This window comes from Dendropsophus ebraccatus, chromosome 12 (genome assembly GCF_027789765.1).
Source record: "Dendropsophus ebraccatus isolate aDenEbr1 chromosome 12, aDenEbr1.pat, whole genome shotgun sequence".
Lineage (NCBI taxonomy): Eukaryota > Metazoa > Chordata > Amphibia > Anura > Hylidae > Dendropsophus > Dendropsophus ebraccatus.
In genome coordinates, this window is record NC_091465.1 from 56335349 (window position 1) to 56360959 (window position 25611).

General features: G+C 45.1%; 1 protein-coding gene across 1 annotated transcript; it reads right to left on the minus strand.

The window, feature by feature from the left end:
• Nucleotides 1-321: 321 nt before the first annotated feature.
• DPAGT1 (dolichyl-phosphate N-acetylglucosaminephosphotransferase 1) lies at nucleotides 322-25535 on the minus strand. Its single transcript, XM_069946955.1, has 9 exons — nucleotides 25319-25535; nucleotides 22908-23028; nucleotides 22066-22279; nucleotides 21189-21335; nucleotides 19646-19730; nucleotides 11486-11674; nucleotides 6742-6829; nucleotides 6495-6647; nucleotides 322-674 (listed from the first exon to the last, which is right to left on the minus strand). Exons 1-9 carry the CDS (start codon nucleotides 25462-25464, stop codon nucleotides 609-611), a joined length of 1209 nt encoding a protein of 402 aa, XP_069803056.1. The 5' UTR covers nucleotides 25465-25535; the 3' UTR covers nucleotides 322-608.
• Between the last annotated feature and the right edge of the window lie 76 nt (nucleotides 25536-25611).

The window sequence follows — 25611 nt, forward strand, 5'->3', positions numbered from 1 at the left end:
GAGCATGCTCCAGGTTTGCTCATTTTTACTAAACACACATTATCTGTCAAAATGTAATCTTAATGTACCAGTGTATCCAGGATGCAGATAATGCGAAAGACAATCCAATATTCACACTGGAGTTAGTTATAAGGAATGAAGAACAAAAAGAGCTGATTTGGCATAAAACCTGGTAACCACAAATAACTTAGAATATAATATATATATATATATATATATATATATATATATATTTAATAAAAATATAACAGAATTCTTAGGAATTTTCTTTCCTAATATAACATTTACATACACTTCAAATTGAACAAAAAGGCAACTTAATTAAAAACATAAAACCTTTAATATTTTCAGAATTAACAAAAATTCTGTTTTATCTCCTTCAAAACAATTCAACCAATGTAACAGCACCCAGTCCAGGTACAGAAAAAAGAAAGTTCACTGCATTGTTGCTAAGAGGAAGGATGGACCACATTTTTTGCCAGATGATAGCTCCTCTGACAAAAAAAATTGCCACATCATATCCTATGGATGGCCTTGAAGCAGCAGCAGGGTCATTGGTAACCCTTCAAGTACAGTCCATGGTGGTCAAGTACAGTGTGTAGTGCATCTCACACATCATAGAAAAGTCGAACCAGCTGGTATCTGATTAAGAAGGCACAGCAGCTTCCTAGAATCTGCCAAGGTAAACACAAAATCACTAAAAAGTAAACTTTTTCCCCATATTGCAGGTATTCTTCGTATATTGATAAATGTATCAACATTTTTTTTTATAGCTGAAGAACTGTAGCAATACTGTGACCATTTAGAAAACTTACTAAAAGACTTAAGCCAATTATGGCCAAAAGGCACAGCAGAGAGATTTGGTCTACATATATACAGCGGAGTTCCAGCAGACATTCACATCCATCTTTCCTACATATCAATTAATTTATATGTATCAGTCTGAAAACTATTAATGCACCTGCGGCAATCCCTTTTACAAGCACAACCACAAGAAAATGGATACAAAGCTGTATAAAATCACTTATTTTCTCATCACAATTACAACCATTAAAATTAAGATCAAGAGGCAATCTCCAAAAAGAGTCAGTTTGAAAGAAGGGAGGGTGGTATATAGTTGTAAACATGGAGCAAGAGCTACCAGGTAATTAATATCCTTATCACCTCCTGGCGCTCACATGCAGCGGATAGTAACAACCTAATCAAATCTTCAAACACAGTGGTTCCTATATTGCACTACAATGGCCTATTAACCATATACTGTACATCATTGCACAGCTCCCATATACAAAAACACAGAAAAATGCAACAGCTCCCCACAATGGCAAGATACAGACCCACTACAGACATGAAAATAGTTAAAAGCAGCCCCCCCCCCCCCAACTGCTAAAATAAAAATTCCCACAAAAATAATGAGGCTCTTGGTTACCATTTGCAAACAGTGTAAACCACCCCACCACGATAAGGTGGCTTCATGCTCGGGGCAGACCCTACACTCAGGGCCGCCGATAGGGCAGTACAACTGGTACTGCCGTATGGGGCCCGGACCCTAAGAGACATGGGGGGGGCCCGTCGGCTGCGCTAGGGGGGCCCGCACGGCCCCCCTTGCCACTTGTTTTTGAGCATCAGTGATGCACTGATTGCTTTGATGTTCCACCCGCACAGTGAGCGGGCGGAACATTAAAGTGATCAGAATACAGAAGAAGGACCTGTCAGTGTCCTCCTCCTGTATTCCCTCCCATAGGCTGCCGGCACTTCATACCAGCAGCCTATGGGAGGCCCGGGACGTGACCTCTCCGGCAGGCGTGATGATGTGACGTCATCACGCCTGCCAGAAGTCCCGTCCCTGCGGCTCGCAAGATGGAGCCCCAAGAGGAGGAAGAGCTGCTGCCTGCAGCCACAGCGCGGATTAGGTGAGTAAGATGTTTGTTTTTTTAGGGGCACCTCTGGGGGCATTATTAGTATATGGGGGCACCTCTGGGGGCATTATTAGTATATGGGGGCACCTCTGGGGGCATTATTAGTTCATGGGGGCACCTCTGGGGGCATTATTAGTTCATGGGGGCACCTCTGGGGGCATTATTAGTTCATGGGGGCACCTCTGGGGGCATTATTAGTATATGGGGGCACCTCTGGGGGCATTATCAGTATATGGGGGCACCTCTGGGGGCATTATTAGCTCATGGGGGCACCTCTGGGGGCATTATTAGTTCATGGGGGTACCTCTGGGGGCATTATTAGTTCATGGGGGCACCTCTGGGGGCATTATTAGCTCATGGGGGCACAGCAGGGAATCCTACATACAGGGGGCACAGCAGAGGATCCTACATACAGGGAGCACAGCAGGGGATCCTACATACAGGGGGCACAGCAGGGGATCCTACATACAGGGGGCACAGCAGGGGATCCTACATACAGGGGGCACAGCAGGGGATCCTACATACAGGGGGCACAGCAGGGGATCCTACATACAGGGGGCATCCCACATTCCTACTCGCTTTACTGCACATAACACCAAACAGCGCAGTTACTATGGGAGCCTATAGGAGGGAGAAAGGAAAGGAAGCTGCTAGAAATGTGCGGAGCCTAAATTGTTTGTCTCGCAGGTTCTGAAAAGATGAAACATATCTGGAAGGAATCATCATGGATGACTTGGCCGGATGGAGAGGAAAAGGGAAAGTGACGCCTCAGATCAAAGAAGACGTCACCTGTGAGTCCTTGTTTGACACTTTTCTTATTTTGTAGAACATCATTTAGTAGAGGCGCCCCGAGGTGACAGCTACTACATTATCTGTACTCAGAGATATCACTGTGTTATCTGTGGTGTTACATAGGACTGCAGGTGACATCTACATTATCTGTACTCGGAGATATCACTGTGTTATCTGTGGTGTTACATAGGACTGCAGGTGACAGCTACTACATTATCTGTACTCGGAGATACCACTGTGTTATCTGTGGTGTTACATAGGACTGCAGGTGACTACTACATAATCTGTACTCAGAGGGATATCACTGTGTTATCTGTGCTGTTACATAGGACTGCAGGTGACATTACTACATGATCTATACTCAGATATCACTGTGTTATCTGTGCTGTTCCATAGGACTGCAGGTGAAATCTACTACATTATCTGTACTCAGAGATACCACTGTGTTATGTGGTGTTACATAGGACTGCAGGTGATATCAGGTGATTTCTCCAGGTTGCAGAAGTTCAAACTTCATCGTGCCCTGCTGACAGTTTTTCAGCCTGAGAGTCAAAGATTGCCTGTGTGCTGGTGTCTGCATACATGTGTGCTGGTGTCTGCATACATGTGTGCTGGTGTCTGCATACATGTGTGCTGGTGTCTGCATACATGTGTGCTGGTGTCTGCATACATGTGTGCTGGTGTCTGCATACATGTGTGCTGGTGTCTGCATACATGTGTGCTGGTGTCTGCATACATGTGTGCTGGTGTCTGCATACATGTGTGCTGGTGTCTGCATACATGTGTGCTGGTGTCTGCATACATGTGTGCTGGTGTCTGCATACATGTGTGCTGGTGTCTGTGTGTGAGATCAATTCTAGAGAACTGGCTCATATACCCCATTTTCCCCAGTGGCTTAAAATGTAACCTCTGTTATACAGTTATAAAATTGTAGAACCTAAATGTGAACAAGGTGCAATTCAAATAGACACTTACTTGTATAGCTGTCTCTTGTGCTCTGTATGCAGTGCATTATATTCACCCTTGCAACGTACAATTTATAGCGTGTCTACAAGCCCAGCGGGGCTCATTATGATGGAGACTAAAACTTATACAAGAGTGGGGTAGGGGTTCCCCTGTATTCAGAATGCTGTTGAGTACTAGGCAATGCCCCGTCTGGGATTATTGAATTTCGAGGGTCTATGCAGAGCAGGATAAAGACACCTCTGCTGCACAAACAGGATCTCCTAGAAAGCGTTCTCACCGCCATGTATTCGCTATCACTGGCTTGGGTGAGCTAAACTAGTCTGCCTGGTGGGGTGTGTGATTTGTATATGCTCACTAACATGGAACAGCCTCATTATATTAGCCTTATCAACATATTCTATGTTAGTGAGCATACCGGGTGGGGGGGGGGGGGGGGGGGAGGGGATATTGGTGAACATATACAAATCATTGCCTAGTACTGCCTAGGCATTGCCTAGTACTCAACAGCATTCTGAATAGAGGGGAACCCCTCCCCCATGCAGGAATACTTGTTTAAGTTTTAGTCTCCATCATAATGAGCCCCGCTGGGCTTGTAGACACGCTATAAATTGTACGTTGCAGGGGTGAATATAATGCACTGCATACAGAGCACAAGAGGCAGCTATACAAGTAAGTGTCTGTATGGTGACATTTAAATTGCACCTTGTTCACATTTAGTTTCTACAATTTTATAACTGTATAACAGAGGTTACATTTTAAGCCACTGGGGAAAATGGGGTATATGAGCCAGTTCTCTAGAATTGATCTGAACCAAATTATACCTCCCAGCAAGGCGTGGGTCGAACACACAATTTTTTTTTTTATTAATGTGGGGGGCCCAGACACTTTGGTTGCATGGGGCCCCGAAATTCCTGATGGCGGCCCTGCCTACACTGTACTATGGCTTCTCCATGGCATGTAATATACCTAAGCTCTGGGCATGCAAGAGCCATCTTATACCAGCAAAAATAATTACACCACCTGGGTGGGATGGGTGGAGTGCACGACCAAGTAGAGGCAGCCGCTCCCCAAGCCCCCCCCCCGCATCTGGAACACAGAAAAAAAAGGACAAAATTTGGTCAGCTCTCAAAGAACACCATTCACACAAGGCAGGAGCACAAAAACACTGAAAAATGCAACAGCTCACTACAATGGCAAGATACAGACATAAAAATAGTTAAAAGCAGCCCCGAGCATGAGGCTTACCATGGTGGGGCAGTTTACACTGTTTGCAAATGGTAACCAAGAGCCTCATCATTTTTGTGGGATTTTTTTCTAGCGGTTGGGGGGGGGGGGCAGCATAGCAACGTGCTCCTGCCTAGTGTGGATGGTGTTCTAGGAGAGTTGACCAAATTTTTCTTTTTTTTTGTGTGCCACAGCTCCCATATAAACACACAGAGCTTTCTCATCCATTATTGTATCCTGCAGGCTTTATATGGGAGCTGTGCAATGATGTATACATTTAATGGGTCATTGTAGTGCAATATAGGAACCACCGTGTTTGAAGATTCGATTAGGTTGTACCTATCCTCTGCATGTGGGCGCCAGGAGGTGATAAGGATATTAAAATTCCAATATCATTGAATTACCTAATAGCTCTTGCTCCATGTTTACAACTGTATACCACCCTCATTTCCTGCAGACTGACTCGTGTTGGAGATTGCATCTTGATTTTAATTTTAATGATTGGCAATGGATTTTTCATCTCTCTCTATTCGGAAGACACGCATTAGTCAAAAGCGACAGCTGTCAGATTTCTGAAGTACATGGCCAGCTTTATCCAGGAGCTCTTAAAACTCCTGGATTATTATTGGTATTGCTGACACAGGATGCCAAAGTAAATAAACAAAAGTTAAAGCATTTTTTGATAAAGCTATTTTTAGATAAAGATGGAAGAAGCGCACGTCTGAAAACTTCACTTCTGGGTTCCCTGCTCTGCCCATCTCTTTGCAGGAATCAAGCTCCATAGACTTAGGGGTGGTATTACACGGGCCGAGCAGGGCCCGATAATACCTGTAAACAAGCGCTGATCTGCTAGATAGTCGCTCGTTTACTGGGCCTATTACACAGTCCGATAATTGTTTAACAGGAGCTGCAAGGACATAGTTACCGATGTCCTTGCAGCCCTTGCTAAACTGGCATACATTACCTATCCACGTTCCAGGGCTGCTCCTGCCGTCCGCTTCTCCCCGGGTCCCGCGCGCGCTCTAGCTTCACAGCGGCCTGTCAGCTGATAGGCCGCTCAGCCAATCACAGGCTGGGACCGCCGCGGCCTGTGATTGGCTAAGCGGCCTATCAGCTGACAGGCTGCTGTGAAGCTGGAGCGCACGCGGGACCCCGGGAGAAGCGGACGGCAGGAGCAGCCCTGGAACGTGGATGGGTAATGTATATCGTTAGTCGCCACCCGTGCACCACTATTACACGCAGCGGTGCGCGGTCTGCGCCCAACAAAAATAGGTTCTAACCTATATCAACGATCAGCCGATGATCGTTGCATTTATTACACAGAGCGATAATCAGCCGAATCGGGCCAATTCGGTCGATTATTGTTCCGTGTAATAGTACCCTTACTCTAGAATTCAACTTCTGCAATGACTTGTAGAGCTTTTAAGTGTACTAGCACTTCTGCAGACAAGCAGCTGACAATATGACAGACACTGTGCAGGTTCAGCAGCTGCAGCTAAAACTGATGTCATTTTATACCTATGGGTGTATCCATGCTTTCTTTTCAGAAAAGTTGGATTTATTTCATTCCAAACCTAATCTTGTTTACAGTACCTGAATCATAAGTAAAAGTATTGTTAGATTTTTCTCTTTAGTTGGCCCAATAATCTTCAGGACAAAATTTATCAGGGTCAGATTACTGATCTCCATGAACTCTTCTCCACCCTTCTGTCGTTTCACATCAACAACATGAAGAGCTTCAGCAACCTAACAAAGCCCACGAGAAGGAGAAAAGACATAATTTAGATCATTTCCAGCACTCTGATAATCTCAACAGTCTTAATAAATAACCTTACTGTACCTTTATAAAAAGGGCTCCAATTTGAGACAGATCTTTTGATTTGAACTTAGAGTAGCTCATATTCAGTTTTTCTGTGCTGGGGTCATACCTAAAGAAGCATAGAGACACGTGGTGGTTAAATAGCAGACTGTTAGTATAATAGTACATATTCTTAGTGGGAATCTGTCAGTTGTAGTCCATTTTCCAAACGGCTGACACTGTCAGATGTTAAAGGGGAAGTCCAGCAAAATTTTTAAAGTATTGTATTGCCCCTCCAAAAGTTATACAAATTACCAATATACACTTATTATGGGAAATGCACATAAAGTGCTTTTTTCCCTGCACTTACTACTGCATCAAGGCTTCACTTCCTTAAAATAGCCGACCCCCAGAGCTGTGTGGGCTGTGGATGCTGAAGAGGATGATGGCAGGGGGACACAGGGCACTGGAGGGACACTGAGCATCCCTCTGCCATCATCCTCTCCAGCAGCCACAGCCCGCACAGCTCTGGGAGTCGGGTCGTGACATCACCATTTTATCCAGGAAGTGAAGCCTTGATGCAGTAGTAAGGGCAGGGAATTTTGGAATGTAAATTGCAGCTGGCAGATTCCCTTTAAATGGGGGCTCCACAACCAACTTTTATTGTCCAAATACATTTAAAATGGAAAATTATTTGCAATAGATGCTAAGGGAAATATCATCCAGTTCATGCCATCCTCTCTGGGAGTAGCACACAGCAGTGACCGGCATGCCAATTTCAACAGTGTGTGTAGTAGGAATGATTGTACTGTAGTTTGTCCAAATGTACATTTTATTTACTGCAGGAGAATGTCGCTACTGTGAGCCAGGAGTGTGGGGTATTCATGACTCCATGACTGCAGCACCATTCAATGTCTATGGGGTTACCTGAAAATTGCATAGTATGGCATAGAAGTGATTGGAAAGTACAAATGCAGTAGGGGAGATTCCTGTGGATAGGTGATAAATTATTTTAACATGATAATCCCTTTAAAAAAAACAGCATGAACTATGCAATATACTTCATTTAGAAAAGTGATCTCCTAGCTTCTCAGGTGCTACTGTTGCCTCTTTACAGATGACTGCAGACAAGCTTCACACATGTAAGGAAAGCTTGTCTATAGGGTATGTTGTCTGGACCATACCATCAGAAAAATTTCTTAAGGCCCTATTCAACGGAACGATTATCGTCTGTATTCGGCCGATATCGGCCGCTAATCGTTCCGTGGAATAGAGTGCAACGATCAGCCGACATCGTTCATGTCGGCTGATCGTAGCAGTCGCTTGTTTTTCAACATGTTGAAAAACAAGCGACTGATATAGCAGCGATCTGCTGCCGTCGCTCCGTTGAATAGGAGCGTCGGCAGCAGACACTGCTATATCCTATGGGCTGCCGGGACGATCAGCGATCCTCCGAGCAGTTCCCCCGCAGCTCCCCGCCGCCCCTCCCGCACTCACCCGCTCGCCGCAGCCGCGTTGAATAGCGGCGGCAGCAAGCGGGGAACAAGGAGCAAACGAGCGCTGAGAGCGCTCGTTTGCTCCTCTAAACGACCGGTGGAATAGGCCCTTTAGGGTCCTATTCTACAGGCCGATGGGGGCCCGATCAATAATGTAAACGAGCGCAGATCTACTGATCTCTTTACAATGAGCAGCCCTTACAATGTAACCACAGAAACAAAGCTTAAAGGGTACCTACAAGTAGAAAAAAACTTTTGGCACATCAGACAAATAGAAAAACCTTCCAAAGTCAGGACTCGCTGCATATACTCCCTCCATACACACATACACACAAAAATCTGTTCTAAAGATTTTTTTTTTAATGACTTTCTTAGCAAACAGCAAACACGTGTTGACATGTGTTGGCTATTTTTTTTGCTTTTTGTGTTACATGTGGGGAGTGGCTACCTCTTTTTAGCTTGCACTCCACCCATCTCTTGTGGGTGTTTTAACCCCTTCAAGACAGAGCCCTTTAATGCAGAAAAGTCCGGGTCAAATTAACGCAATGTTCCTCCTCGCCTTCTAAGAGCCATAGCGCTTTTATTTTTCCACCTACAGGGCTAGTTGAGGTGTAATTTTTTGCGACATGATCTCTAGTTTTTATTAATATCATATTGGTGTAACAGAAAAATTTTGATTGCTCTTTATTCATTTTTTTGTGATATATAATTTGATAAAATCAGCAATCCTGGTGCGTTTTTTCTGTTTACGCTGTTCACCGTGCAGGAACAATAATGTTATATTTTAATAGATCGGACAATTCCGCACGCTACGATATGTAATATGTTTGTTTATTTATTTATATTTTTATAATGGGCAAGGGGGTCTTTTAAACTTTTATTGGGAGGGGGTTTATAAGTTTTTTTTTTAATACTTTTCAAAACTTGTTTATTACACTTTTTCATTTATTTATTTTTTAACACTTTTATTAACTGTAAAATATGCAATCATTAGATTGCATATATTGGTCTATGCAATGCCATAGCATAGATCAGTGTTATCGGCGGTCTATGTATAGAGCCTGCCTGAGAGCAGACTCTACACATAGATCGACGAACCGACAGGACGGAGGTAAGGAGCTTACCCCCGCCTGTCGGCACATGCGATCGGGACCCCTGCAGGTACCGATCACTCAGTGACAGATGCTTGATCTGTCACTGAGCACCTTAAACACCGCGATCGCTGTAGATCGCAACGTTTAAGGGGTTAATGAGAGTCGGCTGTGGGATCGCAGCTGACTCTCATTACCTGCGCCGCTGGACACAGATGAGAGCGGGATCGCTATCTCTGCAGCGATATCGCTTTCATCCGTAAGCCTCTGTCAGTGTGGGAACGTATATATACATTCCTACTGCACGGGGTATGTGCAGTAGAAACGTATATATACGGATTGCTGACGCGAAGGGGTTAAACAGAGTTTACTTGAATCCTGGATGCCGAATTTTGAAGGCTTATAGTCAAAGAGAGGCCATTGCTAGTATAGGGACCAACTCTGTGGGGTTTACCTTAATGTGGTGCGTTGGTACATTCTATTTGACCAAATGGTTTGTTAAGAACCTCATTAAAAAAAAAAATCTTTAGAACATGTTTTCAAGTGTCCTGACACTTGCAGGTTGCTGCAGCATTTTTTCTGTTTTTGTCTGTATGTTAGCCACGGCAGCATGCAAACTGCACAGTGCAAACGAGTGTTAGCGGAGTGCTGGCTATTTTTTTTCTTTTTTTTTAACATCACAGAACTTTTGAATGGTCAGTATTCAGACCCCAACTGATCAAGAGGGCCAGCAGGGAGATGACCTATGCTCCACCACAAATCTCCTGTCCACATGCCCTGTTTTGGTATATGGATATCAAAGGAATTTGTCATCCTACATTGTATGTGCTGCAGACATGGGCTAACAGAATGCAGCAATAAAATGAATGATACCTTTCAGGCCCCATTCACACGTCCGTGTCAGTTTTTACTGTCAGGAAATCCTGATCAGGAGGCCTTAAATGTCATCAGGAAAGTATCAGGATTTCCTGACAGTAATCCGTTTTTACCATCAGGAAAAACCTTTAGGATTTCCTGATGAGAAAAAAGGGGTTCTCAATATGGTCTAGTATGCCAACATACATCACACGTACCCACATTGCCTCTAGTGTACCTGGATGGCCACAGGCTGCAGAACTACAACTCCCATCATGGCCTGGCAGCAGGGGAATGATGGGAGTAGTGGTTCTGCAACCTGGATGGCCACAGGCTGCAGAAGTACAACTCCCATCATGGCCTGGCAGCAGGGGAATGATTGGAGTAGTAGTTCTGCAACCTGGATGGCCACAGGCTGCAGAACTACAACTCCCATCATGGCCTGCATGGTGGGAGTTTTAGTTCTGGTGGGGTGTGGGGGCGGGAGGGATGTTTTATCTTACCTGTCGATGGCGGCTCGGGGGTTCGGGGTGCCGTGCGGCAGGGTTATCAGGCATAGAAGAATGTTGAGTTCCGGGGGGGAGGGGGGGGGGGCGCCGCGCGGCAGGGTGATCGGGCGGCAGGTGGCTGATGTCTGGTCCGGGGGGCAGAGAACAGTGGTGAGTTCGGGTGGGGGTGGCGTCGCAGTTTAGGGTGCCGCGCGGCAGGGTGATCTGGCGGCGGGCAGCTCGTGATCGTGTGCGGGGGTCTCTCTTTCATCTGGAATCACGGGCACATTCCTGATGTACATCAGGAAAGTGCCCGTGATTCCGGCGCTCCCATAAACTTCTATGGGGGCGTCCGACCGGAATTCCGGACAAAAGTAGGACATGTCCTATTTTTTCCGGATCTATTTTCCGGAACGGACACCCTTACGGAAAAATCGGGAAGGGTGTCCGTGACTAATTAAAGTGAATGGGTCCGGAAATCCGTCCGGATTTTCTGATAGGAAATCCGGATTATTTTTCCGGACGTGTGAAGGGGGCCTCATAAAGCTGATGGCCTCATAAATTAACATTTTTGTCCTGGGCTCAAAAATATTGAGGTGGTGCTCTGCAGTGACATCACTCTAACATTCACTACTGCAGAAAGGCGAAACCAGATTGGTGCACTGAGGGTGGTGGTCCTATCCACCTAATTTACATATAAAGTAATGAAAATGGCACTGAGGATGTTAAGAAAATTACCTTTATTCTCAGCGGCCCTTGTGCTAAGAAAACATAGCAGCTTAGAGTCTGTTTGTTTCTGGATTCTAAAAAGGTAAACTACCTGTTAAATAATGGTAAAAAAATGACAATGCATTACCTTGGTAGGCGATGACGTGGACATGGGATTATGTGCAGTAACTGTGGCAATGAATATAAAAAGTTCAGAACTTGAGGAATGAAGAACAGTAGCATAGTTTTGCTAAAGTGTCCAATAATGCCGACTACAGCAAAAGTCATACCAGCAAAGTAGCAAAATGTATCGCCAACAAAGACTCTGGAAGGATACCTATCAAACAGAAAAGCAGGCACACAAACCAATTTGGGAAAAGGTAGATACATATTAAGGAGAAGACACATAATAATCGTTCACAAATTAACTAAAATCAGAACATCTATGCTTCTATGCCAGGCGGGCGGTAGGATTTCAGTGTGGTTTTTCCTTTTTTGTTATCACTCAATTAATTTTTTACTCTTTTTGTGTATGGTTGTAATGCCTGTGGTTCTTACACTGATACTACTACGGTGATTAACCTATGTAGGGGTTGCGTACAGCCCCCCTCTTTTTCTAAATCAATTAAGTGAGCATTGTAATTAGGAGTTCTTTTTATTTATGTTCCTGAGTGGTTTTTTATCAGGCACAAGTTTCCATGCAAACAGTGATCACTAGATGGTGATGTTGCATTAACATCCACCTAATTAACTAACTTTTACACTCCACTTTTTGACTATCATATACCACACTGATATTTCTCCCCCCCATCTGGTTTTGACCTCTGTGTTTTATCCCATATCTCATTCTGTGTAATTTTATTTATTTATACTTTCTAATAAAGACTTTTGTTATACTTTTCTAAACATTTGTGCAAGTTCTTCTGTTTGGTTTGTTGGTCTAAGTGTTGCACAGTAGGATTTATTTGGCAGGACTTTTTGTTGGGATTGTCTGTAAAATCAGAACATTACCAAGTAAAGGTCTTTATGTAAGTGTATACAATAACTAAGGTCCTAACTAAAGTACTAACATGTTTCACTGGTGATACCAGCTTTTTCAAAGCAGGCAATGTCACCAGTGAATGTGTTAGCGACAGTGATATAGTTTTTAACCTTTTGAGGACCAGGCCAATTTAAATTTTTGCGTTTTCGTTTTTTCCTCCTTGTGCTTAAAAGGCCATAGCACTTGCACTTTTTCACCTAGAAACCCACATGAGCCCTTATTTTTTGCGCCACTAATTGTACTTTGCAATGACAGGCTGAATTTTTTTCATAAAGTACACTAAAAAAGCAGGAAAAAATTCAATATGTGGTGAAATTGTAAAAAATAAACACATTTCTTTTACTTGGAGGGTACTTTTTTTTTTTTACGCCATTCGCCCTGGGGTAAAACTGACTTGTTATATATGTTCCTCAAATCATTAAGATTACAACGATATGTAACATGTATAAATTTTATATTATCTGATGGCTTGTAAAAAATTCAAACCATTGTTAACAAATATATGTTCCTTAAAATCGCTCCATTCCCAGGCTTATAGCGCTTTTATCCTTTGGTCTATGGGGCTGTGTGAAGTGTCATTTTTTGCACCATGATGTGTTGTTTCTGTCGGTACCTTGATTGCGCATATGCGACTTTTTGATCGCTTTTTATTACAATTTTTCTGGATTTGATGCAACCCAAAATGCGCAATTTTGCACCTTGGGATTTTTTTGCGCTTGCGCCGTTTACTGTGCGAGATCAGGAATGTAATTAATTAATAATTCGGCGCAGACCCCGGCCCGAGCCAGACGTGTGGATCGCTCCTCTGAGACAACGTCCCGGAGGAGTGATCCACCCCACTAGACACCAGGGAGCGGCTGCATCAAGAAATCGGATGCAGCTGTCATCTTTGACAGCTGCACCAGATTACCTTATTAGCGGGCACGGCTACATGTGGCACCCGGGACCACGGCGGCCCCGCTCTGAACACCCGTAGGCAGCCCTGGACGTACAGTTAGATCAGCACTCGGTTACTGGGCCTATTCCACGGCCCCGATGACCGTTAAGCAAGGGCTGCAGGGACATCATTACCGATGTCTTTGCAGCCCTTGCAGCATACATTACCTGCAGGGCTTCTCCTCCGCTCCGTCTTCCTCCCCGCGTCCCGCGTGCAGCATCAACTCCAGAGCGGCCTGACTGAGCTGTCAGACCGCTTAGCCCTGCAGGTAATGTATGCTGCTCTGCTTGAATCATCGGTCGCCCCTGCGCACTGCTATTCCACCGTAGCGATACGCGGGTGGCGAACGATGGTTTAGGTTTAAACCTAAATGAACGATCAGCGATGACACGATCATCGGCTGATCGTTCTTTCTATTCCACCGAGGGATAATCGGCCGAATGGGGCTGTTTATCGCTCCCGTGGAATAGGCCCCTAATTCTTTCTATAACAGTAAGTTCAAAGTTTAACTGTGGTTTCATTTTTTTGCAGAAATCAATAGTCCAGGCGATTTTAAGAAACTTTGTAATTGGGTTTATTAGGCAAATATGGCATTATCTGCTTTCAAAAAGACTTTCCCCAGGTCCCCACCCCCTCCCTCCCTCTCATCCACTGCTCATTATCAGGAAATCTCAACTGTTTTACATCAGTCGAGCCCTGTCTGTTCTATGAAGAGGGGAGGTGGGAGAAGGGAGGAGGGAGATTAGTCGGCAGCAGAGAACAAAGCATTACACAGCGGAAGTTGCATGAAAGCCATATTCAGAGGTCAGATAGGTCATTGCTGACTGTCAGAGGAGATAGCCAGTGATGTAGCTGTAAATTAACTCTTTGTTGTCCTGTTTTGGTGTCTCATCTCCCTCCACCCCTCCCCTCTCCATAGAGAACAATCAAGACAGGGGGGAGAGCTTCAAACTGCTTTTTCATGATAAAAATGCATTTTTTGGCTAATAAACCAAATTACAAAGTTTACTAAAATGCCTCTACTATTTTTTTCTGCAAAAAAAAAAATAAAAAAATGTAAACGACAGTGACAATTTAACAACAGACCGCAGGTGCCCTGAGCTTGTTCAGCTACTTTAGGGATCAGTTGGTGCACTCCTTCTGAGTGAGCTTAGATAGATCGGAGTGTGACTTGAGTTTATCTTCTGTGTGTCATCATTGTGTTTCAGAGTTTGAAGTGCAGTTAAGCACATTGCAGACAAACCACAGGCTTTACTAGACTGTCCCATCTGCTAGATGGGAACTCGCTTATTGAGGCTATTACACAGCTTGATAATAGTGCAGGCAGGGCTGCATGGACATCATTAGTGATATCTGTGCAGCCCTTGCTTTCATCAGCTGTTAGCCGTGCATCACCTATTATACTGGGAGATGTAAGGCCAGTGGCCAATGATTTTTAGACATATAGTTAAAGACACTGATCAGCCAACAAGCGAATGATTTCTTTCTCCTTGTCTGAAAGTTGTCTTTAGTATATGGGGTGATAGCTGCCTGAATCCGGCGGGCCAGATCTGGCAGATATCTCTGTGTGTAATAGAAACATCAGTTAGCCGACAAGCAAGCAAACACATTGTTTGTTTGCTAATCTCAGTCTTTTAAAATGTCAAGAAATCATCAGCTGCCTATCTCTCCATGTGTAAGGTGATTCACGGCCTATGGATGATTAAGGCTATGTTCACACTCCGTATGTGTGCGGCTGTATTTTTTATGCGTCTGGAAATGTGCGGCTGAAACTCCGGCCGTGGGAAAAAATAGACATGCGGCTGAAAACATACGGTCATTTACTTGGAAATCTGGTTCAACTAAAAATAACAAATAAAATCTTAAGAAAGTGATGCAAACACCTCTGGGAAAGCAGGGAAACAGTTTACATGAATTGCTATTACCGGGGTTTGCGATCCTCTGCAGTATGCCGATGCCTCTCATGGTTAATATATTGACTTAATAAAACACATTTTCGTTGTAATAAAGTCTCTTTCATTGTTCAATAATTTAATTTAAACGATTCCATCATTTTGCAATTAAATATACTGTTAAAATAAATATATATATAAATAAATGTATATTTACATATATATTTATTTTTTGACAGTATATTTAATTGCACAATAATGGATTCATTTAAATTAAATTATTGAACAACGAAACTGATTTTATTACAACGAAAATGTGTTTTATTAATTAAATATTAATTAGTACAGGAAGCTCTATAAGCCGTTAATTCATATTGCTGGCAATAGAGCATTCTATACTAATCATCACTTTACTTTAATTAAAACATCAAATGTTTCTTTTAACCCCTTAGCGACCCATGACGTATCTAATACGTCATGGCGCCGCGGGGGGTGTTCAGAGCGGGGTCCCGCCGGGACCCCGCTCTGAACGGCGCTGATCCCGGCTGACACGTGCAGCCGGGCAGTGCCTCTGTTAGCCGGCGCGGGTCCCGTTGCCGCGCCGGCTAATTAAGCACTTCAATGCAGCTGTCAAACCTGACAGCTGCATTGAAGGGCTTCAGACATCACATCCCTGGTGTCTAGTGGGTCGGATCTCCCCCCCACGATGCGTTCGCGGGGGGGGAGATCCGTTCTTCTGGCTGTGCCGGGCCTCAGCGTCGGAATGACGCTGATCCCGGCTCGGCAGTAGATTGCTATGGCCTGCAGCAGGCCATAGTAATCTATGACCGATCTCATGGATCTTTGCTGTGTATATACAAGCCCCCCAGGGGGGCTTCTAGTCCATGTAAAAAAAAAAGTAAAAAAGTGTTTTTATTAATAAAAAATCCCCTCCCCTAATAAAAGTCCAAATCACCCCCCTTTTCCCATTTTATAAATATAAATTAATAAATAAATAAATAAACATATTTAGTATCGCCGCGCGCGTAATCGCCCGAACTATTAATTAATCACATTCCTGATCTCGCACGGTAAACGGCGTAAGCGCAAAAAAATTCCAAAGTGCAAAATTGCGAATTTTTGGTCGCATCAAATCCAGAAAAAATGTAATCAAAAGCGATCAAAAAGTCGTATATGCGCAATCAAGGTACCGGTAGAAAGAACGCATCATGGCGCAAAAACTGACACCTCACACAGCCCCATAGACCAAAGGATAAAAGCGCTATAAGCCTGGGAATGGAGTGATTTTAAGTGACATACATTTGTTCACAATGGTTTGAATTTTTTACAGGCCATCAGATACAATATAAGTTATACATGTTATGTATCATAGTAATCGTAACGACTTGAGGAACATGCATAACAAGTCAGTTTTACCATAGCGCGAACGGCGTAAATGCAAATCTCCCCGAAATCAAAACAAATTCGTTTTTTTTTCAATTTGACAGCGCAAATGATTTTTTTCCGGTTTCACAACATATTTTATGGAAAAATTATGCCTGTAATTGCAAAGTACAATTGGTTTCGCAAAAAATAAGCACTCATATAAGTCTCTAGGTGAAAAAATGCAAGCGCTATGGACTTTTAAACATAAAATGGAAAAAGCAAAAGCGCAAAAACGAAAATTGGCTTGGACCTTAAGGGGTTAATTATGTTATCACAATAGCATTATTAGAAGAAACATTTAGAATTATATGTGCGCTCAGCTGATTGGCTGATCGGCTGAGCGCACATATAATTAGCGGGTCCGCAGCACAGTGACTTCATTGTGCTGCGGACCAGCGAAGAGGACACATCGGGGTGAGTATAAAGCTCTCCCCACCCCCTCCCCAGCACTGCACCCCTCCCTGCAAGGAAGGGGGGTCACTTAACCCCTTCCTTGCTGGGATGGGTGCAGTCTGACAACAGTCTGGCCCCCAAGGGGTTAAGGGGGATGCAATACATCCTCCCTTAACCCCTTGGGGGCCAGACTGTAAGCAGCGATCTGTAAAGATGCTGCATACTGTAAGGTGCACAACACCGCTCACAATGATGGGTGTTGTGCTCCTGTTTGTGTGTTTCTCCCTTTTTGTTTTTCAGATATCGGTATCCTGTGGATTACGTTGGATTCCGTGGATTACGTCGATGACCAGCGGTTGTTTGTTGTTGTTTTTTTTAATAAAATGGTCAATGAGGGGTGTGGGGGTGTTTTTTTTGAATAAAAAAATTTTTCACTTGTGTCTTGTCTTTATTTCTTTACTTTATAGACTTAGTAGTGGAAGCCGTCTAATAGACGGAATCCATTACTAAGTTGGGGCCTAGTGTTAGCCGGTATAAAATGGCTAACACTAACCCCCATTATTACCCCAGTACCCAATGCCACCAGGGGTACTGGGAAGAGCCGGGTGCCACTGGTCCCAGAGCGTCAAAATTGGCGCTCCTGGACCGGGCGGCAGCAGGCTGGTAAGATTTAGGCTGGGGAGGGCCTAAAACAATGGCTCTTCCCACCCTGGTGTTACCAGGCTGCTGTCGTTTGGTTTTTAACCCGGCTGGTTATAAAAATAGGGGGGACCCTATGCGTTTTTTTTAAATTATTTATTTATTTTAAAAAAACCGCACAGGGTCCCCCCTATTTTTATAACCAGCCGGGTTAAAAAAACAAACGACAGCAGCCTGGTAACACCAGGGTGGGAAGAGCCATTGGTTTAGGCCCTCCCCAGCCTAAATCTTACCAGCCTGCTGCCGCCTGGTCCAGGAGCGCCAATTCTGACGCTCTGGGACCACTGGCACCCGGCTCTTCCCAGTACCCCTGGTGGCATTGGGTACTGTGGTAATAATGGGGGGTTAGTGTTAGCCATTTTATACCGGCTAACACTAGGCCCCGACTTAGTAATGGATTCCGTCTATTAGACGGCTTCCACTACTAAGTCTATAAAGTAACGAAATAAAGACAAGACACAAGTTAAAAAAATATTTTATTCAAATAAAAACACCCCCACACCCCTCATTGACCATTTTATTAAAAAAACAACCGCTGGTCATCGACGTAGTCCATGTAATCCGACGTAATCCACAGGATACCGATATCTGAAAAACAAAAAGGGAGAAACACACAAAAAACACACAAACAGGAGCGCAACACCCATCATTGTGAGCGGTGTTGTGCACCTTACAGTATGCAGCATCTTTACAGATCGCTGCTTACAGTCTGGCCCCCAAGGGGTTAAGGGAGGATGTATTGCATCCCCCTTAACCCCTTGGGGGCCAGACTGATGTCAGACTGCACCCATCCCAGCAAGGAAGGGGTTAAGTGACCCCCCCTTCCTTGCTGGGAGGGGTGCAGTGCTGGGGAGGGGGTGGGGAGAGCTCTATACTCCCCCCGATGTGTCCTCTTCACTGGTCCGCAGCACAATTAAGTCACTGTGCTGCGGACCCGCTAATTATATGTGCGCTCAGCCGATCAGCCAATCAGCTGAGGGCACATATAATGCTAAATGTTTCTTCTCATAATGCTATTGTGATAACATAATTAGAAGAAACATTTGATGTTTTAATTAAAGTAAAGTGATGATTAGTACAGAATGCTCTATTGCCGGCAATATGAATTAACGGCTTACTGGAGCTTTCTGTACTAATTAATATTTAATTAATAAAACACATTTTGGTTGAAATAAAATCAGTTTCGTTGTTCAATAATTTAATTTAAACGAATCTATCATTGTGCAATTAAATATACTGTCAAAAAATAAATATATAAATATACATTTATTTATATATATATTTATTTTAACAGTATATTTAATTGCACAATGATGGATTCGTTAGAATTAAATTATTGAACAACGAAAGGGACTTTATTACAAAGAAAATGTGTTTTATTAATTTAATATATTAACTATTAGAGGCATCGGCATTCGGCATCATTACCGGCTATTTTTGAAGTACTCCGTACGTACCACCTGTCAATCCACGGCCGCATTTCCAGCCGCAAACAATGGTCTTGTTCATTTTTTACGGGTCCGTTTACGATCGGGCCGTAGATTCATACATAGTGTGCACTGTGCAGCCGTATATCGTATACTTTCCAGCCTACGCATGAACCGGAAAAATCCGGCCGATGATTTACCGCCCGCAATACAGCCGCACAGATACAGAGTGTGAACCTAGCCTGAGGGTGCGTTCACACGTACAGGATCCGCAGCAGATGCAGTGTTCAGTTATTTAGATCAAATCCGCACCATCAAATCCGCTGCAATACGGTATGTGTGCAGCTACCCTAAAGCTAGATCTGCGCTCATTTGCAGCATGGGTAAGGCAGTCTAATATGAACTTCGGATTGGGGACAAAATCAGAAAACTCCTTTAAAAATTCACTCAAACTGCTTAGTGTAAAAAGAATAAAAAGAATATTATTTCTTACCAGTTATGCTTCAGCAAGCCCAATGTGGTGAAAAAGAAAGGAATAATAAGGTAGAGGGAAAAGAGATGATCATTGCGGCAGTCACCTAGAAAGAGGCAAGGAATATATTTATAATCCTAATGGCATAAAGACACTCCAACATGTACCAGCAGAAAACAGAGTAAAGATGCAATGCTTTTGCCTGAAGAAACTAAGCACCAATGTCTTCCCATAAAGTGCTACCACCTTGGAATAAAATCACCCAATTATATATCAAAGGTGAGTTCTAACTGTTGTATCAAATTATTTTTTCTTGGCTTTTACCTTCACTATTAGATCCTGCTGTGACGTGTTTGATCTGTAATGGAGCATTAAGCCATGTAACAGCAAGCTCCAGCTGACTGTAAAGCACATACACATATCTCTCTTACATATGTACGGCTCAAAGTAGCTATTGTGGGCTTGGAAGTCGAAGTGCTAACCCTGGGCAGCTTATTAAATGACTGTAACTACCCCACCTCACCCCCTCAGTATGGAAATAGTAAGAGTTAAGTGGGTTTCTGGGATGTTTTTATTAATCCACCTGGCACCAACTGATGGCCAGAGCTGTGTTTGATGAATTATGCAGAGAAAAATCCATCAATAAAAAAAAAAAAAAAAATCTGAAAAACTCTTTAATTATCACCAATGTTTGCTGACTGGAGTATTAACTTGGTAAATATTATTTTCTTCCATAAAGCAAAACTGACCAGTGTATTATGTTTTTCCTTTGTCTAAATCACCCCTGTGCTTAGAAGATACATACAACTCACAATACCATTTCTGTGGAGTCCTATGAGGCTGGGCCTTTACTGTAGTGCTCCATTTTAATCAAATGAAACAGCAACCCAGGCAAAACTGTCACTTCATTACACCTAGTGTGTTGCCCCATTAAGTCTAGCTGAAGGTATAAGGCTGGGTTTACATTCATCCAGCAGCATTTCTCTCCAGCACAGTAGAAAAGCAGAAAAGTGAGACTTTGTGAGACAATAAATATTCTTTATATACGAAACTGCACTTGGTTCCGTCCAGCGCCGAGCAAGGTCCTCCCGGCCTAAATCCTGTGGCTGCGACACTTCACTATTCATTTCAATAAGACAGTTTAAAGCATGCGGCCTGTTGATAGTGCTGCTGGATCACCGGACATGCGTCAGAACATGTCTTAGGGTATGTTCTGACGCATGCTTCTAGTCCTGCACAAAAGCTGTGTACGTCCCCCGTAAATGAGCAGAACACAGTCACATAATGACTGCTTATTAAAGTAAATGTGGCCGTAGGTCCCACTTCGGGCTGCACGTGGGACCGAAAAAGAGGTGTGAACATACCCTTAGCCAAATTACTCCTTTAAAAGGGAGATTCCTGTATGCGAAATTTACAACCGATCTACAGGATGTCTGTTGCTCATATCTACAGGAGATGCAGCCACCTCCCCTCCGCTCCTCTGGAGTTGGGAACTCCCACTCTCTCAGAAATTGAACCCCCACCTATTTAAGGCATATACTTTCAATAAGACTATAGTACTCACCATTCAGTTCTGCAACATTAAAAATTATGATGGAGCCAGCAATGACCAAAGACTGACCAGCCTCCAGACCATTGATTCCTGCCAGGATGTTAATGGCATTGGTGCAAAATACTGCCAGCATCCCCATATATACATAATACAGGACACCTATAGACAGAGAGAGAAAGTGTAAGATAAAACTGCTAGCTGTTCAGGAAAATAATAAAAGCTGAGTGGAGGAGTTGCAACCCCTAAAAGGGGTTTTCATGGTAAAACATACTGATTAGGTATTCACGGGGTGTTGACACCCCACCAGTCATTGACTAATAAGCTATCCGGGGGAAGGCTCATCAGTATGTTTTGCCTGGAAACCCCCTTAAAGTGACAGACTGTCACAGTTATTTCACTAGTGAAATAATATAGGATTGTGTCCTAGCTTGTTAAACAACAGTAATCATAAATGCTTTTTAAAGCTTAAGATTACACACAGTAAATAAAAAATTCTGCGATAAATTAAGAAAAAATACGGTCATTTCTTCCATAACAATATGCTACATAAAGGTATATGGAAATATGTCAATCCGAGCACACACTGGAAGATAAAAATACATTTTATAGATTTTTTCCAATGAGTGCACAGACTGCCGTTTTTCGGCTTATTTTATGGACATATCATGCTTTTATTTTACCATGCGTGACTGTGAACATGGTGTTCAGGCATCAGGCAACCTATACACTCTAGCTAATAAAGGAATACCAAATAAGACATTGATACCATAATGAAAACTGGTCTCGATAATATACTGTATCTCCATTTAAATCCATATGGTACAGTACTTTTGATTGTTCTGACTCCTTGACACTACATATTACATTTTATGCAGCTCTATACACTTACTCAAGTCTACATGAAGCCCGAGAACTGGCCTGAAGGGTTTGGGCACTACAATAGTAGTGTTGCCAAAAGTAGTGAAGTATACCATTAATAATGGTAGTGATGCTGCTGTGGGCAGGAGTAACTTATGTCGCCAACGTAGGCTCAGGACATCATCAGCAAAACCAAGAAAGATCATACAACAAATGGCAAGTAGAGATCCAATAAGGGCAACAAACTGAAAAGGGAAAAGAAAACAACTTAGACAAAACCAACAGGGATGATGGCAGAGGATGTCATAACATACAGTGATATGATCAGGGTTACAGTTTTATTTGGGCATGAAATAAGTACAGATCAATTATGTGCAACAACTTACTATGCAAGTGAAGGGCAGGGAAAAAAGTGTAGAGACTTTATGGCACGGTGAGTATTTAGGAACCCACAGCATGCCATCTGCATCTAGTAGTTTACAAAGTTCAACAGATCTGCACAGCACTTTTCCCTACTTTATTTGTGGGAAATCTGGGAAATTTCTTTTTCTGCAATGCATTGTATGTGGATTTACAGTATATCTGTATCCACGGCAGTAGTACAGTAGTACAGAGAAGTAACAAGTGCTCTCATGTGGTCATGTGTTTCATGGCCATCCACTGTGCATAGAAAAAAGGGAATCAGTACTACAAGAACGCTGCATTCCCTTCATTCTTACAACCAGTAAGACCCCATTGATGAAAAAAATTGTAAGAAGAGGAACGAGATGAAATTAATCATGCACGTAGCACTGGGTGTCTGTGTAAACTAAATCTGAGCTTTCAGTGTCAGGACTCCTATATGTGAAAAAAAAACTATTGTGATGACATCACCTCATGATGCGGGAACTCTTTACACTTCTCTTCGATGAAACAGCTCAGAAATGGGACCGGAATGAAGAAAAATAGTATGAGCAGGAACACTGCACCACAGATCACTCCTTGAGACTCCGGACTGTGAAAATAAGATAAGGAGAAGAACACCATGAACTCATGTGTACAGTCTAGGGCTATAATCACACAGTCTGCATACCACTTAATGTAATCCACAGACTGCAACTCAATAGTTCAAATCAATTAGTGCTACCGAAATCCTCCTTGTATCCCAGGCAGGTTTAAACTTTGTTACCTTTTGTTTCCTTATGGTGCGTTTACCCAGAGAGATTTATCTGACAAATCTTTGAAGCCAAAGCCAGGAAGAGACTATAAACAGGGAACAGATCATAAAGGAAAGACTGAGATTTCTTACCTTTTCAATTCTATTCCTGGCTTTGGCTTCAAAAATCTGTCAGAGAAATCTGTCTGTGTAAACGCACCTTTAGTCATGCAAACAGAACAACAAACCAGGAAGGCTGATGGTTGGGGCAGGCTGATGTCGGCTGCTGCGGCAGTGAGGGGCATGCTGATGGTGGTGGTGGCGGCTGCTGCAGTGAGGGGCGGGCTGATGGTGGCGGCTGCTGCAGTGAGGGGCATGCTGATGGTGGTGGCGGCTGCGGTAGTGAGGGGCGGGCTGATGGTGGCTGCTGCGGCAGTGAGGGGCAGGCTGATGGTGGCTGCTGCGGCAGTGAGGGGCATGCTGATGGTGGCTGCTGCGGCAGTGAGGGGCGGGCTGATGGTGGCTGCTGCGGCAGTGAGGGGGGCTGATGGTGGTGGCTGCTGGGGCAGTGAGGGGCAGGCTGATGGTGGCGGCTGCTGCAGTGAAGGGCATGCTGATGGTGGTGGCGGCTGCGGTAGTGAGGGGCGGGCTGATGGCGGCTGCTGCGACAGTGAGGGGCAGGCTGATGGTGGCTGCTGCAGCAGTGAGGGGCATGCTGATGGTGGTTGCTGCGGCAGTGAGGGGCGGGCTGATGGTGGCTGCTGCGGCAGTGAGGGGGGCTGATGGTGGTGGCTGCTGCGGCAGTGAGGGGCGGGCTGATGGTGGCTGCTGCGGCAGTGAGGGGGGCTGATGGTGGTGGCTGCTGCGGCAGTGAGGGGCGGGCTGATGGTGGCTGCTGCGGCAGTGAGGGGCAGGCTGATGGTGGCTGCTGCGGCAGTGAGGGGCAGGCTGATGGTGGCTGCTGCGGCAGTGAGGGGCAGGCTGATGGTGGCGGCTGCTGCGGCAGTGAGGGGCAGGCTGATGGTGGCGGCTGCTGCGGCAGTGAGGGGCGGGCTGATGATGGTGGCTGCTGTGGCAGTGAGGGGCAGCTGCTGCGGCAGTGAGGAGCAGGCTGATGGTGGCGGCTGCTGCGGCAGTGAGGGGCGGGCTGATGATGGTGGCTGCTATGGCAGTGAGGGGCAGCTGCTGCGGCAGTGAGGGGCAGGCTGATGGTGGCGGCTGCTGTGGCAGTGAGGGGCAGGCTGATGGTGGCTGCTGTGGCAGTGAGGGACAGGCTGATGGTGGCGGCCGCTGCGGCAGGCTGATGGTGGCAGCTGCTGCGGCAGTGGGGGCAGGCTCATGGTGGCAGCTGCTGCGGCAGTGGGGGCAGGCTGATGGTGGCAGCTGCTGCGGCAGTGAGGGGCAGGCTGATGGTGGCTGCTGCGGCAGTGGGGGCAGGCTGATGGTGGTGGCTGCTGCGGCACTGAGGGGCGGGCTGATGGTGGCTGCTGCGGCAGTGGGGGCAGGCTGATGGTGGTGGCTGCTGCGGCACTGAGGGGCGGGCTGATGGTGGCTGCTGCGGCAGTGGGGGCAGGCTGATGGTGGTGGCTGCTGCGGCAGTGAGGGGCGGGCTGATGGTGGCTGCTGCGGCAGTGGGGGCAGGCTGATGGTGGTGGCTGCTGCGGCACTGAGGGGCGGGCTGATGGTGGCTGCTGCGGCAGTGGGGGCAGGCTGATGGTGGCTGCTGCGGCACTGAGGGGCGGGCGGATGGTGGCGGCTGCTGCGGCAGTGAGGGGTGGGCTGGGGTGGCTGCTGTGGCAGTTAGGGGCAGGCTGATAAGTGTTAACAGCCCTTTCAAACAAGGGCACTGAGTGTGTAATTCTCCTCTCTGGCTCATGGGGGCACCACCTGCAGATGACTCTCCCCCTCGCCCAGCACTCTGTAGCGCTCTGTAAGGCACAATCATACATTCTCAACCTACACGACTTCACAGCATGATGCGGCGTGTAATCAATTCAGTGCACAGCCCCCTCCCTGAGGCTCAGCAGCATGCTGGGAGTTGTAGTCCCGTATCAGCTGCAGATAGGAGATCACTGCTGTAAGGGAAGGTCAGCCGTGACCTGCGGCACTTTAGCCTAGTACCCCGGCACAGGCAGCCCTGGAGCCTTACATTTCCTTCTTGTTCGGCTTGTTCAGGTCTCTTCCGCACAGTCTGGCCGCAATGAAGTGATCCTGGAAGGCCGGGATGAGAGCAGCCGTCGCCAGGCCGCCCAGCACCGAGAAGCCCACATTCACCAGCAGCGGCAGAGCCGGCATCTTCCTTCTCTTCACAACACTTCCTCTACTGTCACCACTGTAGTGAGGATGCGTGTTCCACGCTGTGATTGGCTGATAGGAAAAAGGGGCGTAGTCTACAATAAAGCTACACAACTACTGTCAGCGCGGTGAGACAGAGTCGCTCAG